This window comes from Rhipicephalus sanguineus, unplaced genomic scaffold, assembly GCF_013339695.2.
Source record: "Rhipicephalus sanguineus isolate Rsan-2018 unplaced genomic scaffold, BIME_Rsan_1.4 Seq1216, whole genome shotgun sequence".
NCBI classification, from domain to species: Eukaryota; Metazoa; Arthropoda; class Arachnida; order Ixodida; family Ixodidae; genus Rhipicephalus; species Rhipicephalus sanguineus.
This window is the reverse complement of record NW_023614504.1, coordinates 1-25,024: the sequence shown is the minus strand read 5'-3', so window position 1 is coordinate 25,024 and position 25,024 is coordinate 1. Positions and strand designations below refer to the sequence as shown.

General features: G+C 49.4%; 1 protein-coding gene across 1 annotated transcript; it reads right to left on the bottom strand.

Moving 5' to 3' along the window:
* Positions 1 to 17,093: 17,093 nt before the first annotated feature.
* On the bottom strand, positions 17,094 to 24,441 carry LOC119376470 (uncharacterized). Its single transcript, XM_049411423.1, has 4 exons — positions 24,286 to 24,441; positions 19,677 to 19,958; positions 18,565 to 18,694; positions 17,094 to 18,116 (listed from the first exon to the last, which is right to left on the bottom strand). The coding sequence occupies exons 1-4, from the start codon at positions 24,323 to 24,325 to the stop codon at positions 17,765 to 17,767; spliced, it is 804 nt and encodes a 267-aa protein (XP_049267380.1). The 5' UTR covers positions 24,326 to 24,441; the 3' UTR covers positions 17,094 to 17,764.
* Positions 24,442 to 25,024: the final 583 nt, after the last annotated feature.

Sequence of the window (25,024 nt, the reverse complement as noted above, 5' to 3'; positions counted from 1 at the left end):
GCCCACCAAACATGAATTCCATATAGTCGGATACAACTTTAGAATTCTTATTACAACTTTAGAAGTCCGTGGCATTTCCTCCCTCTCCTCAAAAGAGGAGAGGGGGCACACAAAGGGCTTTGCCGCATAACCTGCTTCACAGGTCAGTCAATACAAGCTTAGTTTAAAAAAAAAAAAAGATTGGCGAAGCTTGCACTAAGCTGCGCAAGTCTCTACACAGCCAAACTGGACGATTCTGAAGACTAATCTGATTGCTTGAGGGTTCTTTCTAGGTTGCTTATCGGTCATTGCTAGGCTTTAGCTAGGTGATGCTAGGTTGTTTCTATGTTGATTCTCAGCGCAGAGAGGTTCGAGTTAAACCACAGACAGTTACAGACAAGACACAGATGTCCAAACTCCAGAGACAGAAACTCGCGCTGAAACCAAACGTTCGCAGCTCTCATAGATCTACCGGCATGTCGTCGTTGGCGAAGCCTTCCATCATTTCGGAGTCTTCTCGCAGCCGCCGTTGCCTTTCCCGTTCCCTCGTGTTGCGCTAACTGTTGCTTGCCTTTTTCTTTTTTCATGGATTAGTGGCGAGTAGTGGGACAATTACCCAACCTCTGTGGCACGTACTCATTTATGATGATGATAGTTTTCTGAGAGGCCGCAAAAATTTCTGTGGTACATGCCCGTTTGTTGGACTAACTGTTGTCTTCTTCGTTTTTAGTGGACCAGTGGTGAGTAGTGGGATTTGCCCATTTCCTGTGGCGCATACCTGATAGGCCACACAGGATAGGCCGCACAAATTATACGGCGGCCTTAAACAGATTTGCCGTTAAAAAATAATAATCAGCAGTTCTGTGTACACATACGATCTCTACCTATATATGGTCCAATAATTACAGGTAGGACGCACAGGTTACCGCGGATTGAGTCCGTAAAGACAGTTTTCATGCACTTACGTATCAAATGACCATGAGATATGTTCATTAACAACACTATTGGATGAAGAGAAGCAGTGAAAGTCATTTACGAACAGTTGATGAACGTGTGTCCATTAAAAAAATCATGAAGAGCGCTAACCGCACGTCTTTGATTGTCAGGATACCGTGTGGTCAGGGTTCAAGCACATTGTTCATTATGAGAGGTCGTCTATCTGTTTAACTGTTCGCTCAGTTGAGCGCACTGTTCATTGTATTGCGGGCATTCTGCAATGACATGCTCCACTGACACATCGGGATTATCACAGTGGTTGCACTGTGGGAACATTCTTTTTCTGATGCGGCACAGGAAATGAGAGGTGTATATGCTGCACCTAAGCGTAGACGATGCAGGAGTTTGTCAAACATACGGCCGACCTTTAATTCGGTGTAAACCGTACAAACGGATCTACTTTATACGAGAGTGAAGACCTTCTATTGTCATCAAACAATGCTTTCTTGCACAATTTGGGGTGCAGGGTGGAAAGAACATTCTTGCATTCTGAGTATAATGGTCACTGGTATCAAGGTATACTCTTTGTGTGCGCTGCAGTGGCTAATTTGCCTAGAATCTAATTTCCTAACACTCCAACGTGGTTCGGTAGCCATTTAAAATCTCACAAGCAAATTGTGCATTCGCCTGAAAGGCGAAAGCCATCTTCTTTTTCTTCTCAGTTGATTTATTGATCCTCCCCCGCCCCCCTCCGAAAGCTTTCTGCACCTAACGTGGTTTTGCATTGTCTCCAGGGTCGGAGGCGTTGCAAGCTTTCTGCACCTCATCTGGTTTCGCACTGCCTCCGCGATCGGCTCACCTTTGACCAAGCGACGCTGTCATGTGATGGCGCCATCATGTGTCGTCACGTTATGTGACGTCATAACAGCGTCGTGATGACGTCATTATGATGTCTCTAATTTCGGCGACTTGTACCGTCATGATGACGTCATATGGTGATGTCATCACGTGATCATGCTTTTTTTTTTGCATAACTCGTGGTGACGGAGACGTTGACGGTCAATTTTCGCGTTGGATGAGACATCTAAGCCTTTCGCCTTATAAAAAGATCTCGTTGCTTCCCAGAGAAGCGATCGATGGCCATTGTCTACAGAATTTAATATACCATATTATAGTCTATATGAAAATAAAATTGATTTATCATTTCCAGGGCACCTTCGGAGTCAAAATGTATCATCCAGGGGTGACTGTGCCCGCTTTCAGCAATAAGTCTTGGGACTTGTAATATGCAAGCTCTGCTACTCGCATCTATCAAAATGCGGCCAGCGTGGCCGAGAATCAAAACCGCGTCTAAGCTCGAGCTTAGTAGCTTGACACCCTACTTCTTGCCAAGTGGGTGGCTCGTGGCTTAAACTCCTACGTCCCCCCCCCCCCCCCTCCCACCCTCCCTGGAGAGCTATAATGAACAGAACCTCCTCTGAAAAAAGAAAAAGAAAGTCCCGGAAATGGCGAGCGTCCAACGGTGATGTATAAGCACGATAAAAATAATCGAGAGAAGCTTGTTAGTGGTGTCGTCATATTGAAAGCGCAGAAACAATATAGAGGCTGGCGCAATACGCAATCCGCCGTGATGGCTTAGTGCTTATGGCATTGCGCTCTCGGTCAAGAGGCCGCGGGTCCGATTTCTAGCTGTGGCAGCCGCAATTTCAAAGGTCATGGTTTACAAAAACGCCCGTGCTCTCAATTTAGTTGCACGTTAAAAAACGCTCTGGTTATCAAAATTAGTGCCACTCGTCGTGGTTTTGCACGTAATTATAGCATTTTTTTAACGATACAAATCCCTAAGAGCCCAACGATCATCACCTCGAAAAGGCTACAGTAACAGCAATCACCTATAGTGTTTCTGCTTCCTGGTCATTTAAGTCCGTTGTTTTTGACGACACGGTGCTCGTACAGCATAAGCCTAGGTGGTTTTCTGAGTTATCACATTACTGCGCTTACATGCCTGCTGGTAGTACTAGACACAAAGTGAAAGAAAAAAACAATCTTACCTTTGTGACACAAAGGGCGAGGGCAGTTACCCTTAGACTATTACAAGCCCGTGCGTATCCTAACCCCGCGGTTCTTCATGCAATATACCCTGAACGATATGCCATTGCGGACTGCCCTGCCTGTGGACAATTAGCAACATTGAACCATGTGTTATGGGAATGTGAAGCCATCGGCTCCGCCTTTAGCGAGGACAGGTGGGCAGCGCTCTTGCGCAGCCCAGAACTCCATGACCAAACCCTGGCCGTCAAGAGTGCCCGCGAACGGGCCGCCAAGCTCGGCTTGGCGGTCCCTACGTGGGACTAGCCGGGTGGCGCGGGGTCTCCCCTGCGTCTTCTCTGGACCCCAATAAAGTTTGCATCATCATCATCATCATCATCACCATCACCTTACCTTTGGTGAGGCCAGATCCCACAACCTTCGAATTACGCGTCCGCTTGCTAATACTCCACGCACACAAATACCCAACAAAGTGTACGAGGCAAGGCCCAGATCATCGGATGCTTATTTCAAAGACCTTGGGCCCCACCTACGGAAAGGGTGTTTTTAAGTCCACTTTAATTCATTTCAATTTAAGTTATAATCATTACACCACAGTTAAAAACAACAAATAATATCCCCCATGCTTTCCTTGGCTGAATTGCCTATTGGATTCATTTGGTCGTGTATAACGAAGAAACCAGCCTCTCAAACAATTCCCCTTTCGTTCCTGTGTTCAAGTAAGCCGGTAACTTTGTTCACCTGAGCATACTGAATCAGCTCATTGGTTGACGTCAACCAAACAAAATTAAGCAGGAACTGCAAGGAAACTGTGCGAGGAAGTCTATGCGAGGAAACTGTCGTGCAGTTGGTGCATGCCCAGAGGTCGTTGGCGATTTCGAGCCCGAACACGTGCCAGGAATGAAGTCGCGTCGCTCAAGGGGGTCCAAGGCGATGCCCACATTGGCGGGTGTAAGGCAAGGCCTGGAGGGAAGATGACGAGGAGGAAGGAAGGGAAATGGTACCGCGTGTAGACAATACGTGAGAAGCCGAACGCCAGCCCGGGCGCCAGTGGTTGCTATTGGGACAATGTCGCAGAAGGGGAAATGGAGACGTGGGGGTAAAGTTCAGTCTTGACGGATGACAGGAGAACAGCCCCCACATCCGTACCATCTACGGATGGTACGAACAGCCCCCACATCCGTACCATCTTTGTGCGCCGATTTTGGTGACATTGGCACAAAACTGGAGCACGGTGATGTCGCGATTATTGCTTGTAAATTGTCAGTACACGCGTCGTAAGTGACGGTTAATCCAAGGAAGCGATGCACTTCTGCACCTGTAGGATGCCGTAATGTGGCTCCTGCCTGTTATCTTATATGATTTATTCATTTTCTTGCTGATAGGCCACGACGCTAGACGGGAATTAGCAAGACGAAAATATAGATGACTTGCACGTGACGTCATTGACGCAGCTTCTGAAAGGAACTGGGACTCCACGATGGCGGCTTTGATGACAAACAGGTTGCGTCTATGTGAAAACGACGCGACAGGAACGTCTCTGTGCGTGAATAATGAAATAACCTGCATGTGATGTTTTGATAACATTAATGCGACATCGCAAACATCGTCCCCCCATACTGGTGCTCCAACACGGCGCTTTTAGTGACGTCAATGCAAGCCATCTATATCTATACGATAACTCATTTTTATTACTAACTTGCTGGATACTTCATGGGCATCGAAGACGAGGGACAAGAAAGTTATGTCTGCTCAAAAAATGTCCAGAAAAATGTTTCGAGTGGTCGTATGTACAACTACTGTCCAGGGGAAATACTAGTAAATCGAATGGGGGCGCCAAGTCAACTTCATATCTTTACTCAGTTGGACCTGCCCCATCATTTTTTTAAAGGGGCCCTGCAAAACTTTTCTATGTAACAACCGAATGGCTTTATTAAAGGAGTTTATTTCCTCACGAATCGACTACCGCAAGAAATTTTAAAATCGATCAACCGCGAGTGAAGTTACAAAGATTTGTCGGACGCTTTCTCTCTTCTCTCGTCCCGACGAGAGCGCTGGACGTTAAAGGCCAACTCCGGCGATTTTTCGAGGTCGATGGATCTCAGTGAAATTCGCTGGGTACGTTCCTTTGCACGTTTCCGTCATTTATGCCAAATTACAGGCTTGAGACATGCGCAGATTGTTTGCAAATGAATTTTAAAGATTGTCTGCAAACGCCCTCCTGGCTTCCCACAATTATTGGCAACACTGCGTCTGTGACGTCAGTGTTGGCAAGGCAACGGAAGTGACGCAGCCGAGGGCACCGCTAACTTCGGCGCTTAGGCCGCTACAGCGAGCGTCTGCTGTGCACAAGGCGACAGACAGCGTTGGTTTGGCCGGCGCTTCGCTGGTCGTCCCGGCTGTCACAGTTTTCATACTCCGCGCCGGCGTGACCGGCATGCCTTGCACGACTTCCGGTTCGTTCGTAACAACGTCTACGTCATACGTAGACGGTACACTCGGTTGGGTTTCGGTTTCGGTGTTGCGCTTTTTTGCTTATTTAAAATTATTCTCCAATTTGCCGAGTATTTCTGCTATCGGGCCCGTAACAGGAGCGTCTCAGGAACATAAAAGCACCATTACTTTGACATGGCCAAAAAATCGCCGGAGTTGGCCTTTAAGCAGGGAGGGATAGAACGGGGGAAAGAAGTTACGTCACGCGCGCGTCATGACCTTGAGCCCCCCCCTTTTTTTTTTCTCCTAACGTGCACCTTGCTTTCAGTGCGATCTCGAGCGAGCGTGGGGGTACGTGGCGGCCTCTTGCGGCGGTCGCGGTAACTATGCAGCACACGATGCTCAAATCAGCCAATGGCCTACAGTTTGGGTATATGACATCATTTGTAGAAAGAAGAGGGAACGATTTCTGGAGTACTTTGAGAATTAATTGTAAATTGCAAGTCGCGTGCTGCGCTATAATGTTTGGCTCGCGTGTTCTCATGAGCCTCGACTACTTTAATGGTGGCCGAGGATCCCTCATTTTGCATTCCAAGAACTGCTTACTAACCACCTTCACCCCCGGAAAGCGGGGTCGTTGTATAGTATGGTATGGTAACATTATTGAGGTCCCACAGAGCGCGTCTCAACACGCAGCGGGCCACTCCCACGTAAGCACCGAAAGGCCAAGCCTCTCAGCCGCATCGTGGGCCGCATCGTGGCCTGCTGCACAGCCCAGAGTTGGTCGGCCAGAATGGGCCACTTGGCCGAGTTGTTATCGACTGTAGAGTGTGACCGGACACACCGCCAGAGTGTATGTTCTAACGTGGATATTTCTCTGCATGAGGGACAAGAACTGTCGGTATTAGTATCGGGATAGATCGTGTGTAAAGACACGGGTTAAGATATGTGTTCGTTTGTAAAAGCCAGCCCGAAAGAAAACAAACTTCGCAATGGATGCAATATAAAGCAATGACGTCCTTACCACAACGACCCCGGTGGACAGCTTGGAGATGACTCCACCGGGCTCGTTATGAGAAGAATGTCATCGCTTCATGTTTCCATCTATTACGAAGTTTGTTTTGTTTTGGGTGGACCATACGGGGGGGGGGAGGGGGTCAGATGCACTTAATGTTGGAACAATGGGCTGTCTACGGGATTTCCAATATGAACGACTTGAAGATAGGCGTACGTATTCGCAATGCCCATAGACTGTCGCGCCACCGAGCGGAATTCAGGAGCGTCCTCTCGAGGAGGGTTAGTAGACGACAAAATGGCGGCACTATGCAGTCGCTCCCTTGTTCGGCTGCTGTAGCCTCAGTGTTAACGCGTTGGCAAGAAAGGAAACACTACGACTTTGCATGTAGCCTGCATCAGTGAACAAACCGGGCCCTCCGTGACACGAGAAATCTGATTCGTTCTTGCGAGACGCGAAGTTTTCGTGAAAATACGTCGCAACTCGCGCTTTCAATGCTAGCCCACAGTGTACACATACTATCAGCTTCACGAGGCTTTCTGTAGCCACGTAGGTAAGTTAAATGTTATCGTCCGACATATTCAGTTGAAGCTCACCCTGTTTTACTTGCATATAACTGGTCAATGTTTCTTGTACTGCATGAGTCCCAAACACTGTACGCGGGAGGGAGGTCGCGCGGGCTCGCGATGTGCTCATGTATAACTGAGCGATCTCAAGTTGGCGATACATTAAAATAGGGCCTCTATCCTTTGTCAGCAAAGCGCTGTTACGAATCGTGCGAGCGACGTTTCAATCATTCGAGGACGCGTCTGCTCGACGCCTTTCGTGCAGCGAACGCTTTCCATCCACGCCGTCCTTCGCCGGTGTTTGGGTTTCATAGCCACCGCTGCGCCGCTTGTTTTTGTACGATTGTTGATAGGTGGCAGCACACTGCAAGCGATTTGCTTGTTGACGGTCTGAGAGCGAACGTTCTCCGCGCCCAGACGTCTCTCTAATTGTAAACGTGGTGACGCGGAGTGGTCGAAGTCGTTCGGCGGAGGAAATTCTTCAGATTGCTTTCAGCAGTGATTGAAAGAAACCATCTTGACGACGAGGATTTTTCACTGGACGTAGAAGACTGTGAAAGCACCGAGAGTGATAGCGACGATGAACCACCAGTTGCTAACTCACGACGAGCGAGTTGCACTCCACGTCCCTCGTGCGTTAATGTTCTTTCACGCTCGTAACTCGTAAGTCAGTTTGATTGTATTTATTGTATAATATCCTTGAGCGAGATCGAAAAAAAGCATAGTTCCTCTTGTGCATTGCATGTATCATAATTATTGTGGATATTATGGAGCGCCGCATGCCGCCAACACGCTCGAGCTCGACCAGCGAAGCGAATGGTTAGAGCGATGGATCGTGCAGTCACGGCCACAATCCACGCCTCTCGGCTAACTTCTTCGACGTTGCGAAAAGGACACGTGTGCATTCTTTTCAATATTCATATTTCGATTGTGCTGATCGAGCCTGCAACATGCGAGTGAAGTCAATTGCACACGGCTACAGTCTCAGCATGGCTGTGACACAAGCGCTACTGAATGGCATGTTAACGCTTGTGTTCCGTTTGAAGACAGTAACTACCTCGTTTCCGACCTGCGCAAGTAATGACGAAAGGGGTATTATCACAGAACACTTATGTTTGCAAGACATCATCACGCGCAGAGCACGATGGCGCTACTCGCTGGCGGCCCTACTACTGCGGCAAATCCGTCAGGCAGGCTCGGTACGTACTACCTCGGAGTGCCGTTCAGCTCATACGTCAATTCTAGTTCATACGGGTTTATGTAGCACGCCCAGGATTTCGCAACGCATCGTTATGCACGGTAACGGAGCTGAAACATAACCTTTCACTGCGCAGCAAATAATTCGGTGGCGAGTACTTAGCACTTTCCATGGTTTGGGAAAGTATTTAGTCTCATATCCATTTCAGGCGCAGCTCATGACTTCATCCGGTGAAAGTGGCATGGTCCGTACGTCCGCACGTCCTATCTGTTCCTATGCTAACAAACGGGTTGACCCTCCTCCTGGCGCCATGTTGAAAAGCACGGCGCGCCACCTATAGTTCGTGGGCATTGCGAATTGTTACGGAGATGAAGTGAAGGAAGACGGAGAGCTAATGAGGCTGACTGGCACCCGAGTGTGGTGGTCAGCCATCTTGACTCTTTTAACAATTCTTCTCTGTAAATACATATTGCATATACTCAAACAACCCCGTATCATATCGGTGGAGGTTGCTGGGTACGATATTCCGTTACAGTATGTCCTAGGGGTATCGTAACTGCGGCGTGTACCGATCAAATGTTCCACAAAGCTTCACGGACCCCGTAGTTTCTCAACAGTCCGGAAGCATGCTCTTTGTTGGAGCGGTTGTTTTTCCAACCAAGTATATACTCGCTGAAAGCAGCAACCCCCAAGTGTACAAGAAGATCGAACACGTACGCACAAGTCTCATCAGGCTTCTCGTCACTCGACAAAGTCACAGGTCATAATTTGCAATTTACTGTTGCGTTAAGGAGGGCATCAAAGCGAATAGACTAGAAGACATGATTCCCTCCTGTCCCGTCCTCTTTCGCCTTATTGATGTCATCCCCTTAACCTTTCAACTTTCGATATATCTGCCCAAAGTCACTTCATCACTACACGCTGAACTTCGGGGCATCAGGTATGCTTCCGGCAGCGGGTGCGGTGCCTTCGGGGCCGCACCCTGTCAAAGCTCCTGAAATCCGCCAATCAACTTCTGAAGAGATGCATGCCGGCAACGAGCCTCGGAACAGCTCTGCCTCTGGAATGCAGCTGGCGCAACTTCGGCACAGCTCGAAGTCATCTGCCGAGAACTTCTCACTTCCACCGCCCAAGGTGCTCGAGAAAGAACATCTCCTGCCTTGACGCCGGGCTACCTGAAGGTCAGGACGATTTTTCGGACATGGTCCGATCTTGCCACTATTACTACATGGACGCCGTAACCTCTGATGACTCAGATAAAAGGAAGTGTAGTACTGCACCCCTAAGCGATGTCGTGGATGACGAGAGAGATATCGCATGCCATAGTTCAGGCTGTTGAAAATATGCCGAAACCAAACCTCACTGTTATATTCAAGCCACAAAATCCTGAGCAAATCATAACGCGCTTCAACCCACTCACATTGAAAGCAGCCTTTGAAGCGGTAGTACCAGATGGCGTGCTACAAGTGCGACCTAATGAACGTTTAAATCTTCTCGCTGTGGACACACGTAGTGCAGAAGTCTCCGTCTTCTGAAAATAAAAAATATTGGGGAAATCGCGCTTCAGGCTTACGAGCCGCGGCCCAACAACTGTGGAGTCGGCGTCATCAAGGGAGTACCTACGGACCTTGATCAACAGGACATTTTCTCGGCACTCCTTCAAAGGGCTCCTGTCAAGTCAGTACGGCGACTTGGAGCGTCGGAAAATGCGCATTGTGTTTGCCACAGAAAGTGCTCCAGAGCATGTTATATTGGGATACACACGTTATCGCGTGTACAAGTACATTGAGTCACCGAGACAATGCTCCAAGTGTCAACGTTTTGGACACGTGGCTGGTACCTGTCGGCTGCAAGCGCGGTGCTCGCGCTGCGGAGGTAACCACGAGCGATCCTCCTGCGGAACTGAAGAACCACAGTGCCCAAACTGCAAGAAAAAGCATGAGTCTACGTCACCTCGTTGTCGTGTATTCGCAAAGAGAAGGAAATACACAACTACAAGAAGAATAACAATGTTGGATACTCTTCTGCAAAGGCGGTCGTGTGCAAGCACGGAACGCTTCCAGCAGGGATAGGGATGAAAAGACGCCTGTGAACTACACAGGTGCATCGGAAAAAGCATTTGAAACGACACCACGAATTGACGCACGGATGAATTCCCATCTCTGCACCTCGCCCAACGCACAATCATCGACTTGACTACAACTGCAGCTGTAGCTCCGATTAATGTTCCGACTGTTGGAGTTCAGCAGAGCACAGCTGGTCCGCCGACAAGACCACGGTCCTCATATCCATGGAGTGGACCGCGAGAGCGCAGCACTCGGCAAGGCAACGAAACCACATTCTCATTGTTATCTGCTCTTGTCGACGCTGCTCGCAGCTTCCTGCACCCATGTCTTCTCCGGTCGCAAAAGCCATCTTGACACTGCTGGACCTTATTTTGCCTATTCTGGAAAAATGGCGCTAGCAACGCAACAACTCAGCTTGAACAACATCCGAAACAACGCCACCATATTTCAATGGAACGCCGCAGCCTCCGCTGTCGTCACTCGGACTTCAGGCAATTTGTACACAAGCACCGCTTCCCGGTAATCGCAATTTCGGAATCCCGAGTGCGCACTAGCATTCGCCTTTCTGGATACACTCTCATTTTTTCGTCGACTGGAGTGGATACCAATAGGGTCATGTTGGCGGTCCGCAACGATCTGACTTTTATGCTCATTACCTGCCAGTTGACACGTCAAACGAATATGTGGCAGCGACAGTAAAGTATAACAATTTGACATTTACGGTGATTGCGGCATATATACCTCCTCGAGCAAGATTTGACGTGGACAGACTGCAAGAAGTACTAGATGCGACACCTGGACCGCACATTTTAACAGGGGATTTCAACGCGCATCACCCAGCCTGGGGAGGCAGAAGATCATCTGCACGAGGTCGGCGTCTTCTCGAAGTAGCTCACAAAAATGACCTGGTAGTTCTCAACGACGGTCGGCCAACCTTCTACCAGGGAGATCGATCCAGTGCGCTAGATGTCACCATGATTTCCTCTTGCCTCACGCGGGCGGCAACCTGGTTCCCAGATATTGAAAGTCACGGCAGCGACCACGTGCCAACGTACATCTCTTGGGCTGCCCACTGCAGCATATAAAAGGCAAGATTCTTCGCTGCACTGACTGGGAAGTGCACAGCGCGACTCTCGAAGATTCATACTCATCTGAGATGACCTACGACGAATTTGTGGATGCTATAGTCAAACAAAGCACAGTAGCACTAAGCATCTCAAGCCAAAACGGCTGACATTGAGTACGAGAGACTTCGAGCAATACGCCGCAGATCTGACAGGCGTGCTCGTAGAACACTATCTATAGACGACATTCGCGAAGCCAGGCGAACGCAGAAACGCATTCAACGTCATCTAGACAAGCTGGACAGGCGACAGTGGCGCACTTTCTGCTCCAAGCTTGATCCCAGAAACCTCTGTCTAGAATATGGAATATAGCGCGAAGCTTGAGGATCCCGCCGACACAACTGCATCCTTTTAGTTCTGTTGCACTATCCCGCAACGTCAGTGAGTTGGACATGGCGGAGGCTTTTTGCTACAAGATAACTACAGCAACGGCGATCGCAACCATACCACGATTGGCACAGAATGTCTCTGCTGCTGTGACAGTAGACACTAGTGTGACGGACGAGCCGTTCTCGTTCCAGGAACTGCTCGGCGCCCTGGCTTCAGTAAACAAAACATCATCTCCTGGACCTGACTCCATCAGCTATGCTGAGCTGTCGCACCTGGGTGACAAGGCGAAGATGCACCTTCTTGCTATCTTCAATGCAGCTGGAAGAGGGGCCGCTCGAACCTAGTTGGAAACGGGCTCGAATCATCCCTGTCCTCAAACCTGGCAAGACTCCAACAGATATAAACTCCTATATCGTCCGATAGCTCTTCTCAGCTGTGTGGGGAAGATCATGGAGAAGATGGTGCTGATGCGTCTGGATTGGGTTCTGGTGAGAGCTAACGCCTATCCCCCACAGATGTCGGGATTCAGAAAGGGCCGCAATAGCATAGATAACGTCATCAGTCTTGCTAACTGCATTAGGCTTAACAAACTTGCACATAACATTACCATTGCTGTGTTCCTCGACATCAGGGCGCATTTGATAACGTGACACACGAGGCGATCTTACACACTCTGAGGTCTGCAGGAGTCAGTGGCTGTATGTACAGATGGATTTCTGACTATCTCACTGACCGGTCGGTGTACATGACTACGAAAGACGGCGACACCACTTTTCATACAGTGCCTCGTGGGGTCCCTCAGGGTGGTGTATTAAGCCCGACTTTATTTAATATTTCGCTCATTGGTCTGGAAAAATGTGTCCCTGCATCGGTTGAGTATGCTTATATGCAGATGACATCTGCATATGGAGCAGTGGCCGCAACCGTCGAGTACTACGCGGAAGACTGCAGAAGGCCATTAAATCCATTGAGACTTTTTTACGAACACGTGGATTATCCATGTCACCCGACAAGTGTGCCGCCATTGCCTTTACCAAACGGGATATGTCGCACTACAAGTTAAAGATTGCGGGCTCTCAGATCCGATACGTGTCAAGTCACAAATTCTTGGGAGTGATCTTCGATAGATCCATGACGTGGTTCCTCACATTCGATCACTAAAAGAGAGGCTCGCATCATACGCGAACATCTTCCGCATGATTTCAGTAAAGCTGAGGCTGCTCCGTGAGTGCACTACTGCGAATGTATACAGCCTTATGTGAAGGTCTCCTGCGGTACAGTCTTCCTGCACTACAGGGCCTCACCAAATCAAATATTCAGGTGCTCACGAGCATGCAAGCCAAAGCCTTGAGGGTGTGCCTAGGTTTACCGAAAAATACATCGACAGTAGGGACCTTGACAGAAAGCAAACGTCTTTCGGCTGCCCTGCTAATGAAGCAAGAGTTCCTCCGAGTCTGTCTGCGTTTTGCGGCAAGGGTACAAGGTCAGCCACTTGCTTCAGTAAGCATTTCTGAGGTGCAAATGCTACTCCCCCCGACGTATGAAAAGCCGTCGATATTGACGGGCCGAACCAGGAGAGTGAAATAACTAGAAGAATAAGGATGGGTTGGGGCTCATTCGCCAAGCATTATCAAATCATGAATGGTAATCTACCACTATCCCTCAAGAGGAAGGTATATAACAGCTGCATCTTACCGGTACTTACCTACGGAGCAGAAACCTGGAGACTTACAAAGAGGGTTCAACTTAAATTGAGGACGACGCAGCGAGCGATGGAAAGGAAAATGATAGGTGTAACCTTAAGAGACAGGAAGAGAGCAGAGTGGGTCAGCGAACAAACGGGGGTTAAGGACATCATAGTTGAAATCAAGAAGAAGAAATGGATATGGGCCCGGGCACGTAGCACGTCGGCAGGATAACCTACGGTCATTAAGGGTAACTGACTGGATTCCAAGAGATGGCAAACGCGGGCGGGGGAGACAGAAAATTAGGTGGGTAGATGAGATTAAGAAGTTTGCAGGTATAACGTGGCAGCAGCAAGCACAAGACCGGATTGAATGGCGGAACATGGGAGAGGCCTTTGCCCTGCAGTGGGCGTAGACAGGCTGATGATGATTGACGGGGCCCTCCATGGCGCTTCCTTCCTGGACGATAGTCACGACAGTGCGGGCTTCAAGAGCAAGAGAAACACACCTGGGCCAGCGCTGAAATACTTCGCTCTAGAACACATCAACACCAACTATAGAACCCGTCATCACGTTTATACAGATGGGTCTGTCACAGATGGATCATCTGCTATAGGCGTGTGGATACCGTCGGCGAATGTCACCATCACAGCCGCTCTCAGCCACCGTACATCCGCCGCTGCCACTGAGCTGGCTGCATTGCGGAGGGCGCTTGCATTATTAAAGATCAAAGACTCGACTCTTCGGTGATATTCTCCGACTCACGAGCCGCACTGCAGTCCCTGAAATCTCCACGTACGCAAGACCAACTAGTCCTAGACATCAGGCGCCTAGGCAATAATGCTCATGAACTACACCACGATGTAGTACTGCAGTGGCTGCCCGCTCACTGCGGCATCGAAGGGAATGTTCGAGCTGACTCCGCTGCCAGAGCTGCGCATGACACAGCATCTGAGGAATTGAAATTCCTTTTTCAAGAAAAGACGCAGCGATTCTGGTGTCTGCGTTCGCGCGTAATCTGCAGAGAACAATATGGAGCGATGCCAACAACCAGTACGGACCGCTGCACAGAATAGACCCGACGTGTAGCTTTCATATGCCACAGGGATTAACCCAGACAAGATGAAACTTGCATTCATCGGCTGAGACTCGACGTTGCCTACACGAAATACTTCAAGCACAAGATCAGGCAGTCGGACTCACCCACGTGCACCACATGTAACACTCGGGAGACCTAAACCACGTACTCTGCGACTGTTCCCATTACGACGCAGAACGACAGATTCTGAAGAAGGCACTTCATTTGCAACGCGGCTCGAGCTTGGAGCTGCGGCACCTTCTCGGCCCGTGGCAAGACAGCAGTTGTGCGATGCGCAGCACAAAAGCGCTGTTGGTGTTTTAAATGCGAAGCATTTCTTAGCGAACCTCTGGCACTTTGAGCGTTTCTATCTACGTATCTATCTATCTATCTATCTATCTATCTATCTATCTATCTATCTATCTATCTATCTATCTATCTAGCCGCCTACGTCTGGGTGCTCTCATGATCGCCTCCTTAACTTGTGTAGACCAAAATTTGCATGGGAGGGTAAGAGGACTTGACGAATATGAGTGCCGGGTCCATGACATGAATAACGTTAAAATCCTGTCGCGTACGTCGTCAAACCCTTTCCACTAGACCACGTGTGGCACAAACCCGTTTACCATGGGCTGCGGTGTACGGTTATGCGCCACAGGTGATTGACAGTTTATATCTACCCAGGAACGGCGAGAACAGACATTGATTACTTAAATGCTAAAGCGTTAAGGGAAACCAACATCGGCAGCGTTGACTTAACGAATGGAAAGAATGAAAATTAGGGATCCCAGCAGGAATCGAACCTAAGCATTCTGCGTGGCAATCAGGTACTCTACCACAGAGCCACTCCAGGTCTATACACTGGTTGGAAAAAACAGCCTACGCAGGCGTAATATCGGTGCAACGTCAATTGTGGTTGTGGTGCTGGCTATCTAATTTTACAGGAAAGCCATAAAACCTACATGATACTCCTACGATATGTACTCTTACGATACAGGCGTCATATCAGATTAACGTCTGTATTTCGAGTGTTGGGTCCGCTTGTATAGCAGTCTAATAAAGATTACGTTGTATTCCTATGATTCAGCAAGCTATGTTTGAAGCATTGCTCGACCCCGGAGGAATACATTACGAAAGTTACATATGATATCCACATCACCGCACCGTAAAGTGTACTTTGTCCACCAGAACGGCGCAGTGTCCTCTTCATTTCTTACGAAGCTGGCGATGCTCATGCTGACCGAGGCTGATACCGATTGATTGACATCCGCTTTAGACTAGGGCTACGTAGGCCAACACGTCCAGTAGTTACGAATACGAAAAACACCATCCACTGATGTTTGGTCTACGTAGCACTATCCAGGCCTACCAGCCCTCGACGGCCTATCCTCACCAACACGACGGGTGGCTTCAGGTTCCGACATGTCGCCGGCTCTGTCGACAGACAATTTGTCGACGAAATGACGAGGCATCAACGAATTCCAACAGCTCTACTATACCACATACTTCACTACACATGGACCCCATGTCACCAGGGTCGCGACCGGATCCTATAACATGTCATGACCAGCTGCTTGTGCTCACTGATTACGCCCTTCTTCAAGAGCTGTGAAGAACTTCTTACACACATGTACACGGGTTCGTGAAACGTGCGTGCGTTCTCGGGATACGTATAAGCACTACATAACAGCTTACCGCTTCTGGTGTTGGTAATACCCACGTTGCATACCCAACCGTAAAGAACTGGTTATGTAACACATATGCGGCTCTTCAACATATATGTGTGCGTATAAAATTATACAAATCTTTAGCGTCATTTTGTAACGTGTCGCTCAGTAAAAAAGTTACGCCACAGTCCCCTACCCACCGCATGCTTCGCATAACATCGACTCCCACGGTACGTGGATCTGCCGAATTTTTGAGAAACACTCAGCTTAACCAGAGCCTGTGAAGGACTCTTCTTATGTATATATGTGTGATTGTGACTGTATGTACTTTGTGTGTATATGGTGTATAGTGATCATTGTATATACCAAAATCACCCGACACCTGGAGTAGCAAGCCAGGCGACAAACCAGGCTAACCTCTCCGGGCATTTCATTAAAGAATCTTATCTCTCTCTCTCTTGATACATTATGTGAACTACAAGCTGTAGAGAATTCAGTAGTGCGCAGTGTTTAATGGTCTACAATTATGAGCATACCCTTGATTTTGAGACACCGATATGGCAACCTAGTCAAGAAGCAGGTCGCATTCCATGGCAATTACATTAAATCCAGCCAGAAGATTAACTGGCCTGTCTGATATTCACGCCATGCATCATCATCATCTGACTATAGGTGCTAACAGTCATTGATGTCAGAGCCATTGATGTCAGGTTGTTTCATTAAAGGCCTATATCTAGGCGCCGCCAGCGGAGCTCGCGGATTTCAACCGTTGCTAGTTTGATTAGCAGTGCAAGGGGCACTTGCGACAAAAGGAAAAGAAAACTGCTTGAAGAGCTCGAAGTTTTCAGCGATAGAAGCTGCTGTGGGCAGCTTTGATCAACTGAGCGAACTATGCAAGGAGAGCGAAGCTCTATCAACCTGCAGTTCCCACAAAGGGGTTGACGAACACGGACAATGACAGCCAGGCTTGGAAAACAGTAATAACATTAGGAATTTTATTCACGCAAAAACCCTACAGAGTAGGCCCGCGAATCGAGCCTTTGAACAAGGCACACACTGTTCACCATGACGAAGAGGCCATGCGCTTGAAGACTGCGTCTCGAGCTCTTGCACTTCTGTTTTGCTTCGTACTCTTAAGGACTGCGTGACGTCAACACCTATCTGCTTTTTTTTTCACTCTCTCTTTTGAGATCACGTAGTTGGCAAGACAAGTCGCAAAAAAACAAAGGAAAAAAAAAGACTTGCTATTCAACCACGTTCTTATGTGTCTTTTTTACAGTCGTTTTTTGTGTATTTTTTGTTCTTTTGCGCTAGGGTCATCTACTCCCAGTCGCTAATAATATAACTAAATGCCATTGTACAGGAACACTTCTTCTGAAGCGCCCTAATTTCGCTGACAAGCGTGAGAGTGTCCATGTGTTTCTTTTTCTGCGTGTATCTGTCCTGCTTTTTTTTTTTCCTCGTACGAAAAGACGGGGTGAGCGCGACAGAGGGGGGAGAAAAGCGCGGTCCAGAGATGCTTTCGAGACAGGCCGGCCGGCAGTCCTGCAGGTTCCGCACCGGCCGTCCGAGTAGGCTTCGAGAAGTGGGCAGAGCGTAAAAGAAATTTAAACAAAGCACAACCGCCGTGAGAGTCCGTTAGGCTTCGGTGGTCGCTTCGGAGGAGTAGGAGGAAGAAGTAGGGGCGCGAGCACCGATCTTAGGGGAGGCTTCAGAAGGGCCGAGCAGCACTGCTGCCAGCAGTCCATCTAGTTGCCCAGGTAGGCGGAGAAGAGACGGGAGCACAGAGGTGGGCTTGCCGGAAGGCTTGGTGCCTGGGGGTGGCAGCAGGGAGTTGCACCTGGGGTTGCTCTCGCCGTAGGAGGTGCACACAACGTTGGGAAGGTCGGAGGCGGCCATCTTGACGAGGATCTCACCGAACTCGATAGCCTCCTCACCGCACTTGCTGGCGACGGCCTTGCGGGTGCAGCCCTGGTAGCGGTTGTACATGCTGCGGAAACAAACAATACGAATGAATGAGGTGAAGTTGGCAGTACACGCGGCATTTGCGCGGCGTCATTTGCGACAACTGAGTGTGATTCCGGCAACTATGATCCGAGCAAGATGTGATGTGCGAGATTTCATTTTCATTTCTACCTTCTCGATGCATCACCAATGTGTGAACGGAGAACGTTATAGCGGAGAAAGCTAAATGTCGGCTGATTTCTGGAAGCTGCCATAAACGATTGATGGCTTTACAATGCAACATTGGCAGTAGTGACAAGAGTATTGCATAATCAGCCTTTTCCAAAAAGCAAATTGCAGTTCCTTGAGGCCCTTCCTTTAAACCTCGCTCTTCATGAGCGTCTACGTCAAATTACAGCACTTGCGATCACGTCAGTATGCCATATCGAGGCTGTACTTCTAAAACTACGTGCAAGTAAGGACCGGTAACGTACCAGCAGGCAGCGGGGACACGGTCGTTGAAAGCAACTGTGGACACCTTCTCGAGACCAGCCTGGATGTCGGTAAGGCACTTCTTCTGGTCGGGCAGGGTCTGGCCAAGGCAAGGAGCGTGCTTCAGGTAGTCTGTAGAAAGGAAAGGAAGTCATTAACCACATGCGGCGATCGGGCTTGACCTGACTGTCCCAACGTGGCAGCGGCCCACTGCGCGCTTAGTCACGCACCTCAAGACTTTCAATAAAGTTTTGAATCAATCCCTCCATTCATCCCATCGTGGTCAGCATTCAAATCGACATTATCGTTTGGTACTCGTTAATTATTCATTTACGGCAGAGCAAAGGTTATTCTTGCTGTCACTGCTTAGAACGATGTTAGACACCTAAGACTTCTGTACGGAGCAAGCGATGCTGCCTTGATATAGCGCGACATTTCTCTTCTTTTGTAAGCGCAGTTTCTCGCTGAAAACACTTGTGTGCCTACTCGACCGATCTTACCGGATGGCTGCCGCCATGTTACTTCACGCACTGGTAACTTCTTTGACCACGTGGAAAGGGCTCCTTCGCGAAAAATATCAACAATGAGCCAAGTCAACAACAAGGAAGCGTGGCGAGTCTTGCACGGCCGCCGGTCGCGAGTACAAACTTTTGCTTCCCTGCGCAGAAAGAACTACTCGATCGTTTTGCTTCTTCTCCGTTTAATGACAAGGAAAAGTGAGCAGCGCGTAAATATGACGAAGAAACGACCCTTGCGGATAAAAACTGGCCGTAAGGTAGCTTCGAGGATAGTTCAAGCATTTAATATGAACATTGATAACCGGTGACCTTCGTCATCTAGTAGAGTGGCGATGATAGATCGGTCTATTGTCGTGTTGGGAATATTGCCGTCAAGTTTATACTAATGGGAGCATCGCATCTGTCATATTGCGCCCTTGCAGTACTAGATTCTTAGGAAATCTTGGCATTTAATTCTAACAAGTGCTAGTACACCGCACCGGTGATTTGTAGGCGGATGTATGGTCATCCGGAGATGACATCATGGTGACCAGCATCGACGGAAGCTGTTAGCGGATCTCCGTTCGCTTAGGATTAAATTAAGCTTGTATACTCACTGGTCCTGACTTCTGTTCCCTTGGTACAGAACTGCTTGAAGAGCTCCTGGGATCCCTCAGCGACGAAGCCGATCAGTTCCCTCTGCAGGGGAGTGGCGCAGCGAGTGGTGAAGTTCCTGAAGCAGTCCTGGGACTCCTTGAGGAAGCCGCACTGCTTGTCGACTTCAGCATCGGTGGTGGCCACTCCGGATGGGTTCTGGTTGAAGAGCAGCAGCGTCGCCGCGCAGAGATCCAGCTCGCGCAGGTGGCAGTTGCATGCCTCACCGTTCACCTGGTAGGCGGCTGCACGACAGAAACAAGATGCCGAGGTTCAAAAGCACTGCTGGCGTACAAGGGCATCGTCGACGAAAAAGTGGGCTTGTTGGTACAAAATAGCCAACGAAAACAGCAAGGGGAAACTCTGTACCAAGGCATTTTGTAGGCTTTAAGAGAGGTTTACCTGCATGAAAGTAATCGGGTGTGAAATACGAGAGGTCGATAAAGCAGCTAGCCTGCCCTCTCGTGCGAATTGATTCATGATTTGCACTTGGTTTCTTTGCGCTAAATGTACTCTTTATGAGTGCAGCAATATGGTACCGGCAAATTAGTTCCGGGGAAACCTTCCATCCCTCCTCCTGCTCGCGTATCCACATCTCTTAACGGCGTATGTATTTCTCACACCTTCAAGCTACTCATGAGGGACGGCTATGAAACAGTGGAATGTTGCAGAATGCCATCGTTAAAAAATTAGACAAGGTATTTTGGGACTATAGTTCTAACCACAGAGGATTGTTCATTGACACAAATAAGCATCCATACTCAGCAGTTATCCGGTCTCACATCCTCTTCCTCAGTAAGCTGACATCTCCTGCTTTAAAGAAACAACGCAAAAAGAAAGCGCCCTTCATCTTTGGCTCAAGACGTGCCCGTGTTCTTCATTGCCGCCCAATATATCCTTCCTCATCTCATCTCATCTCCGCGTGTTCTTTAGAACGCGACGGCGCACGCGTGGTCTTCTACCGGCTCAGCAGTTTTGTCCCTGTCAGGTGGTCCTACGATAGTGTCGTCGCCGTGTTCGTGGGCTTCACGCGATCAGTCTTTTCCCTTCTACGGGCGCGCTGGGCGCTTGCCTGGGCCTAGGCGCGTCTAATAGTCCTTTAATTTCTACCTCGTTGGAAGGGGGCGGGCGGGACGGCCCGCTCGCGAAGCGTACGCTGTTCTGAGGGAAGCGGCAGCGACTTTTTTTTTTTTTTTCGGCACGACCTTCAAAGAACAGTGGTGTGTCCCGCTACAGGCGGGATTATCTGTCGGGGCGTCGGCAAGCCCTGCTGTCTGTTCGCGCCGTGCGTTCGGGTTGCGATCGCACGTACGCACGCACACACACCCGGGCGCGTGGCAAGCGTGTACGGCGCGCTGCTGCTATTGCATGCTGGCTGGTGTGCTCAAGTTTTTTCCTCTCTGCCGAAGTCTGACCTTTATCTAAAAATACGCAGCGGTGTGGCGGCCTACATAGAGAAAAAAAGGCGCCATGTGGGCAGCCAGCCCGCTCGGCATCTGCTGGCGCACGCGCCGCGACATGTCCCCGCGCTGGCGCCGCTTGCGACGCGCGCTGCCTTCGAAGAGACCCCTCGCGTTCGATCCGATACGGGAGGGCGTGTCCTTCGCGATAAGGAGCGCGTGTCGCGCATTTTTGCGCAATTGCAGCCGACAGCCGCGCGAGGTAGAACCGGTCGTCCGAAAACGAAATGCATACCGCGGTGTAAGTTACAAGCAGCGTCAGCTGCAACCCCCTGAAAACCCAAGAAAACGCACGGATCTAACGCTGGATTCATGGCATTCGCCGTTCTCTTACGGTCACCTGTCATCGTGTGAGAATAAATGGGGTGTGCGGAGGGTGAAAGAAATTTCTCAATGGTATAAGGAAAAAAAAAAGTTAGTCCAACGCGGAGCCTCGCTGGCTTTGGCATGGAACTTGTGCTCTTGCCTGCTAAGCAATGTGGGAAATTCCGAAAGTTGGACGACCATTCTTAAACACCTGTAATCAGCTCGCTGACACGCTAACTAAAGCAAACATTGGGGACAAGACAGCCTGGGCGCCTGTCAAAGTTTGCCACTGTCTTTTTTGACAGACAGAAAAAGACCTCGGACTCTATGCAGACGCAGAGCTCATGCGATCTCCATCTATATCACGTCGTCGTCTCACTCCACGGGATGTAAAGGAAGGAGCTACTACTCCTGCTGCTACGCTATCCATGCGATACCTGTCCTCGCTCCATACGAAGAGGCTGGAACCTTCCATTGCGAAAGGAGCTGCAGCGGCGCGCCGTTCTTGCAACATTGCGCAGCAACTAACGCGCTCGTATCAGTAGTACAGTCACGTCCACTCTACCGTGTCCCGTTAGCTTGAGTTCAAGGTGTTTTGGAAACGGCGCGAGCAGGCATGGCAGCCTGATGGCTGCTTCGCGGCCTTTCTCTTTCACATCGACGAGACGCTCTGTATCGCGTTCCGCGGGTTGACTTCATCGGCAGTGCTGCGAGCGCGCTATCTGCATCTGCGTGGTGCGCGAAATGGCTCATTGTCAGGTCACAGCGCGCGCAGTGAAAGGACCCGTTGCTGCTTGTTTTTCCCCTACTGTCTGCGTGTTCTAGAGCGCGTGGTTCTGCAATACTGTTTGATCGAGTGGGTATACGCAAGAAACGCCGGCGGGTTAGTGACCGTCGAGCGGAGCAGGAGCGGCGAGTGCGTTGTTATCACCGTTCCCTTCGCATGTCTCCCATTTAGTACCCAACATAATCAGTACTCGGATGATAATACAGCGTCCACTCTACCGAATCAGACTTGCTTGATATACGTTCGTTTCTTCTGCCTACAATGTTTCGTCCGCTAACCAAGATCTGGATAGCGCGACGGATGATTGACGCGCTCGTATTGCCAAGTGACAAAATCGTCATGTGATGGACGTCTTTTCTCTGGCTACTTGTTGTCTGACGCTGTCACGTCCTGCAAGAAATCTCTGGAGATGATGGCGGTTTCGCCAAGTGTGCGCTCATTCGTTCTTGCACTAGATAGCAGCAAAAAAGATAATGTCACAGGACTCTGTCAGGGCGACCAAATTTTCTCTCTTAACCGTGAGACCATCACAGAGGTGCCTTGACGACGAGCATGTGATCCATTGCCAGAAGGCAAGCAAAGGATTCGAGCGCACAATCATCCCACGATCTCCAAGGCGCAGCACCAACGGGTTAACCCGAGAAAAGCAGCGGTGAAAACGTTGCTAGATTTTGTTTACATTTTCTCGTTTTCGCTTTCTTCTTTCTGACACGGGTCCAGGGAGGCGGAGAAGACGGCGTGCAGAGAGAGCCAGATGCCGTGTCGAGGTTCCTCTTACTTTCGCGAGCATCTATTTCTCCCTTCACTGGAGCGCTACTGCTGCGAAGACGAAGGAAAGCAGAGGCAAAAACGAAGGGGTTTTTTAGAAGCGCCCGGTAGAGGTAAAGGAGGGGGGGGTGCGATCTCCTCTCGCGAGGACCGCTTTGGGGTTACTGGGACACCGGCTGGTGCCTGCCGCTCCTGCAAGCAACGTGCCCGACTCGAGATGCAGCGCACTCCTTCTGGTCGCAAGAAAAGCGGCAGACGGGCGATAAAAGGAATAAAATAAGCTCTCTCAAAGGCAGGCGGTCCTCCTTCCCACCGCCTCTTCTTTGTTTATTTCAGATATCGTCTACCATTCGCCCCTTGCTCATCCTTTAGCTTCGACTATCACTTGACATCTAAAGTCATTTATTCTCATTCTGTTCGCCCTATCACTGGGAAGATCACAATTAGGAAGCGAGGAAGATATCCCGGGACTAAGAAAGCAAAAGTGCGGCCTGGTTTTGTACCGTCGTGCAAAATAAAACACCCGAGTCTCTCTCGCTATACCGTTTGTTTCACCGCGTTTAGTGTTAACCAGTTTTCTTGGGGCATTTCTTTCGCACGATCTCGCAACTATCGGTGACCATGCGTCCCACACTGATCACGCTGCCGATTCGTGCTCGACATAAGGAAATGAATAAAGCTCGTTTTGCGCTGCGATGGTACGAACACGAAAAGCTCACACACCGAAGCTACAGACATGAGATTGCAAGGCAGGCCACCTGTAGCTAGAAAACGCAAGTGCCGAAAAGAACCCGCTGGGAAACCGTTGCTGGAAATATTCTGTCCTTGCTCTCAATTGCTCGTTTCAGTGTCGATATATTGCCGCACTCGTGACTTTTGCGAGGGTGAAAATAATCCAAGTCTCGATATCTGATTTTGATGTTGGGCACCAACGCGGTATCCTCGCGCATATCTCTGGCTGCACGGACTGTACCCCATCAGTTGTCAAATAATTTCCCTATCAAGTATCTGCTTTAGAATGCTATGCCCCGTAGAAACCTTAGAGTTACATTTGTTCCCTCTTGAATGAGTGGCAACTCAATAGACCCACGTCTAAGTCCCCAACTGGAGTATTAGAAATGTATACCAAGTCAACCACTTGATCATTAGTTAAGCTTAATGGTCTGATTATCGCTATTCACCAAATTAGTAATTTAATTATAGGTCTGTAATTATTGAGAGGGGGCGAAAAACAAAGAAAAAAACACTTACCGAAGGCGAAAACCGCAGCGAAAAGGGCGAAGGTCCTCATATTGACTTAGAATTGAAGAGTGTCGCGCACTGCAATAAGGATTTGGTTGTAATGTGAGTTCTCCTGAGGCTGAGCTCGGTGTGGATGTCTCCTCAGGGACCAGCCGCGCTCTTATATACCGGTCTCCAGGGGGAGAATTGGTAAACAGCGCTGCGTGAGAGAGGAAAGGGGCTCCCCCAAGGCACCGCGGAGCCCCCCTCGGCATCGAACAACTCCCCTCCCCCTCCGTGGGGGGGCGCACGAAAGCCACTCTCACTCGTGAGTCTGTCTCGCCTCTTCCTCCCCCTTCTCCTCTTCCATCTTGCGCGCACTTGCACTTTCGCCAGGTGTACGCACGCCGCGGTGGAGAGGCACCAGGCGAGGCACTACACAGCCGGCTACCGGCAGCCGCCATAGACGAGGCCACCACCGACGGATGACGTGGAGTGGACGTACGCCTCATGCCGGTTGTCCTCTGTGAAGCCGGTTTAGGTTTCTATTTTCTTTTTTTTTCTTCGGCACGACCGCTTGATCGGGGGCTCGCCGGCTAGAGCGGCTTGCTTGGAAAAAATACTAGAGAACGAGTAGTTTAGCTTGTCTTTTGGAATTGTTAATTATTTGTGTTTATTTCTTGACGCGCGTCTTGTTTTCCAGCGTTTACAATTCATTGGTTTGTTTACTACGCAACTTTCGCGGTAGTCCAACGAATCGAGGACTTGA

Coding starts and splice junctions, on each gene's coding strand:
- LOC119376470 (XM_049411423.1), bottom strand. CDS start 24,325: ATGAGGACCTTCGCCCTTTTCGCTGCGGTTTTCGCCTTCG. Junction 18,695..19,676: donor GGGAACAGAAGTCAGGACCA/GTGAGTATACAA, acceptor TCCTTTCTACAG/ACTACCTGAAGCACGCTCCT. Junction 18,117..18,564: donor CGTGTCCCCGCTGCCTGCTG/GTACGTTACCGG, acceptor TTGTTTCCGCAG/CATGTACAACCGCTACCAGG.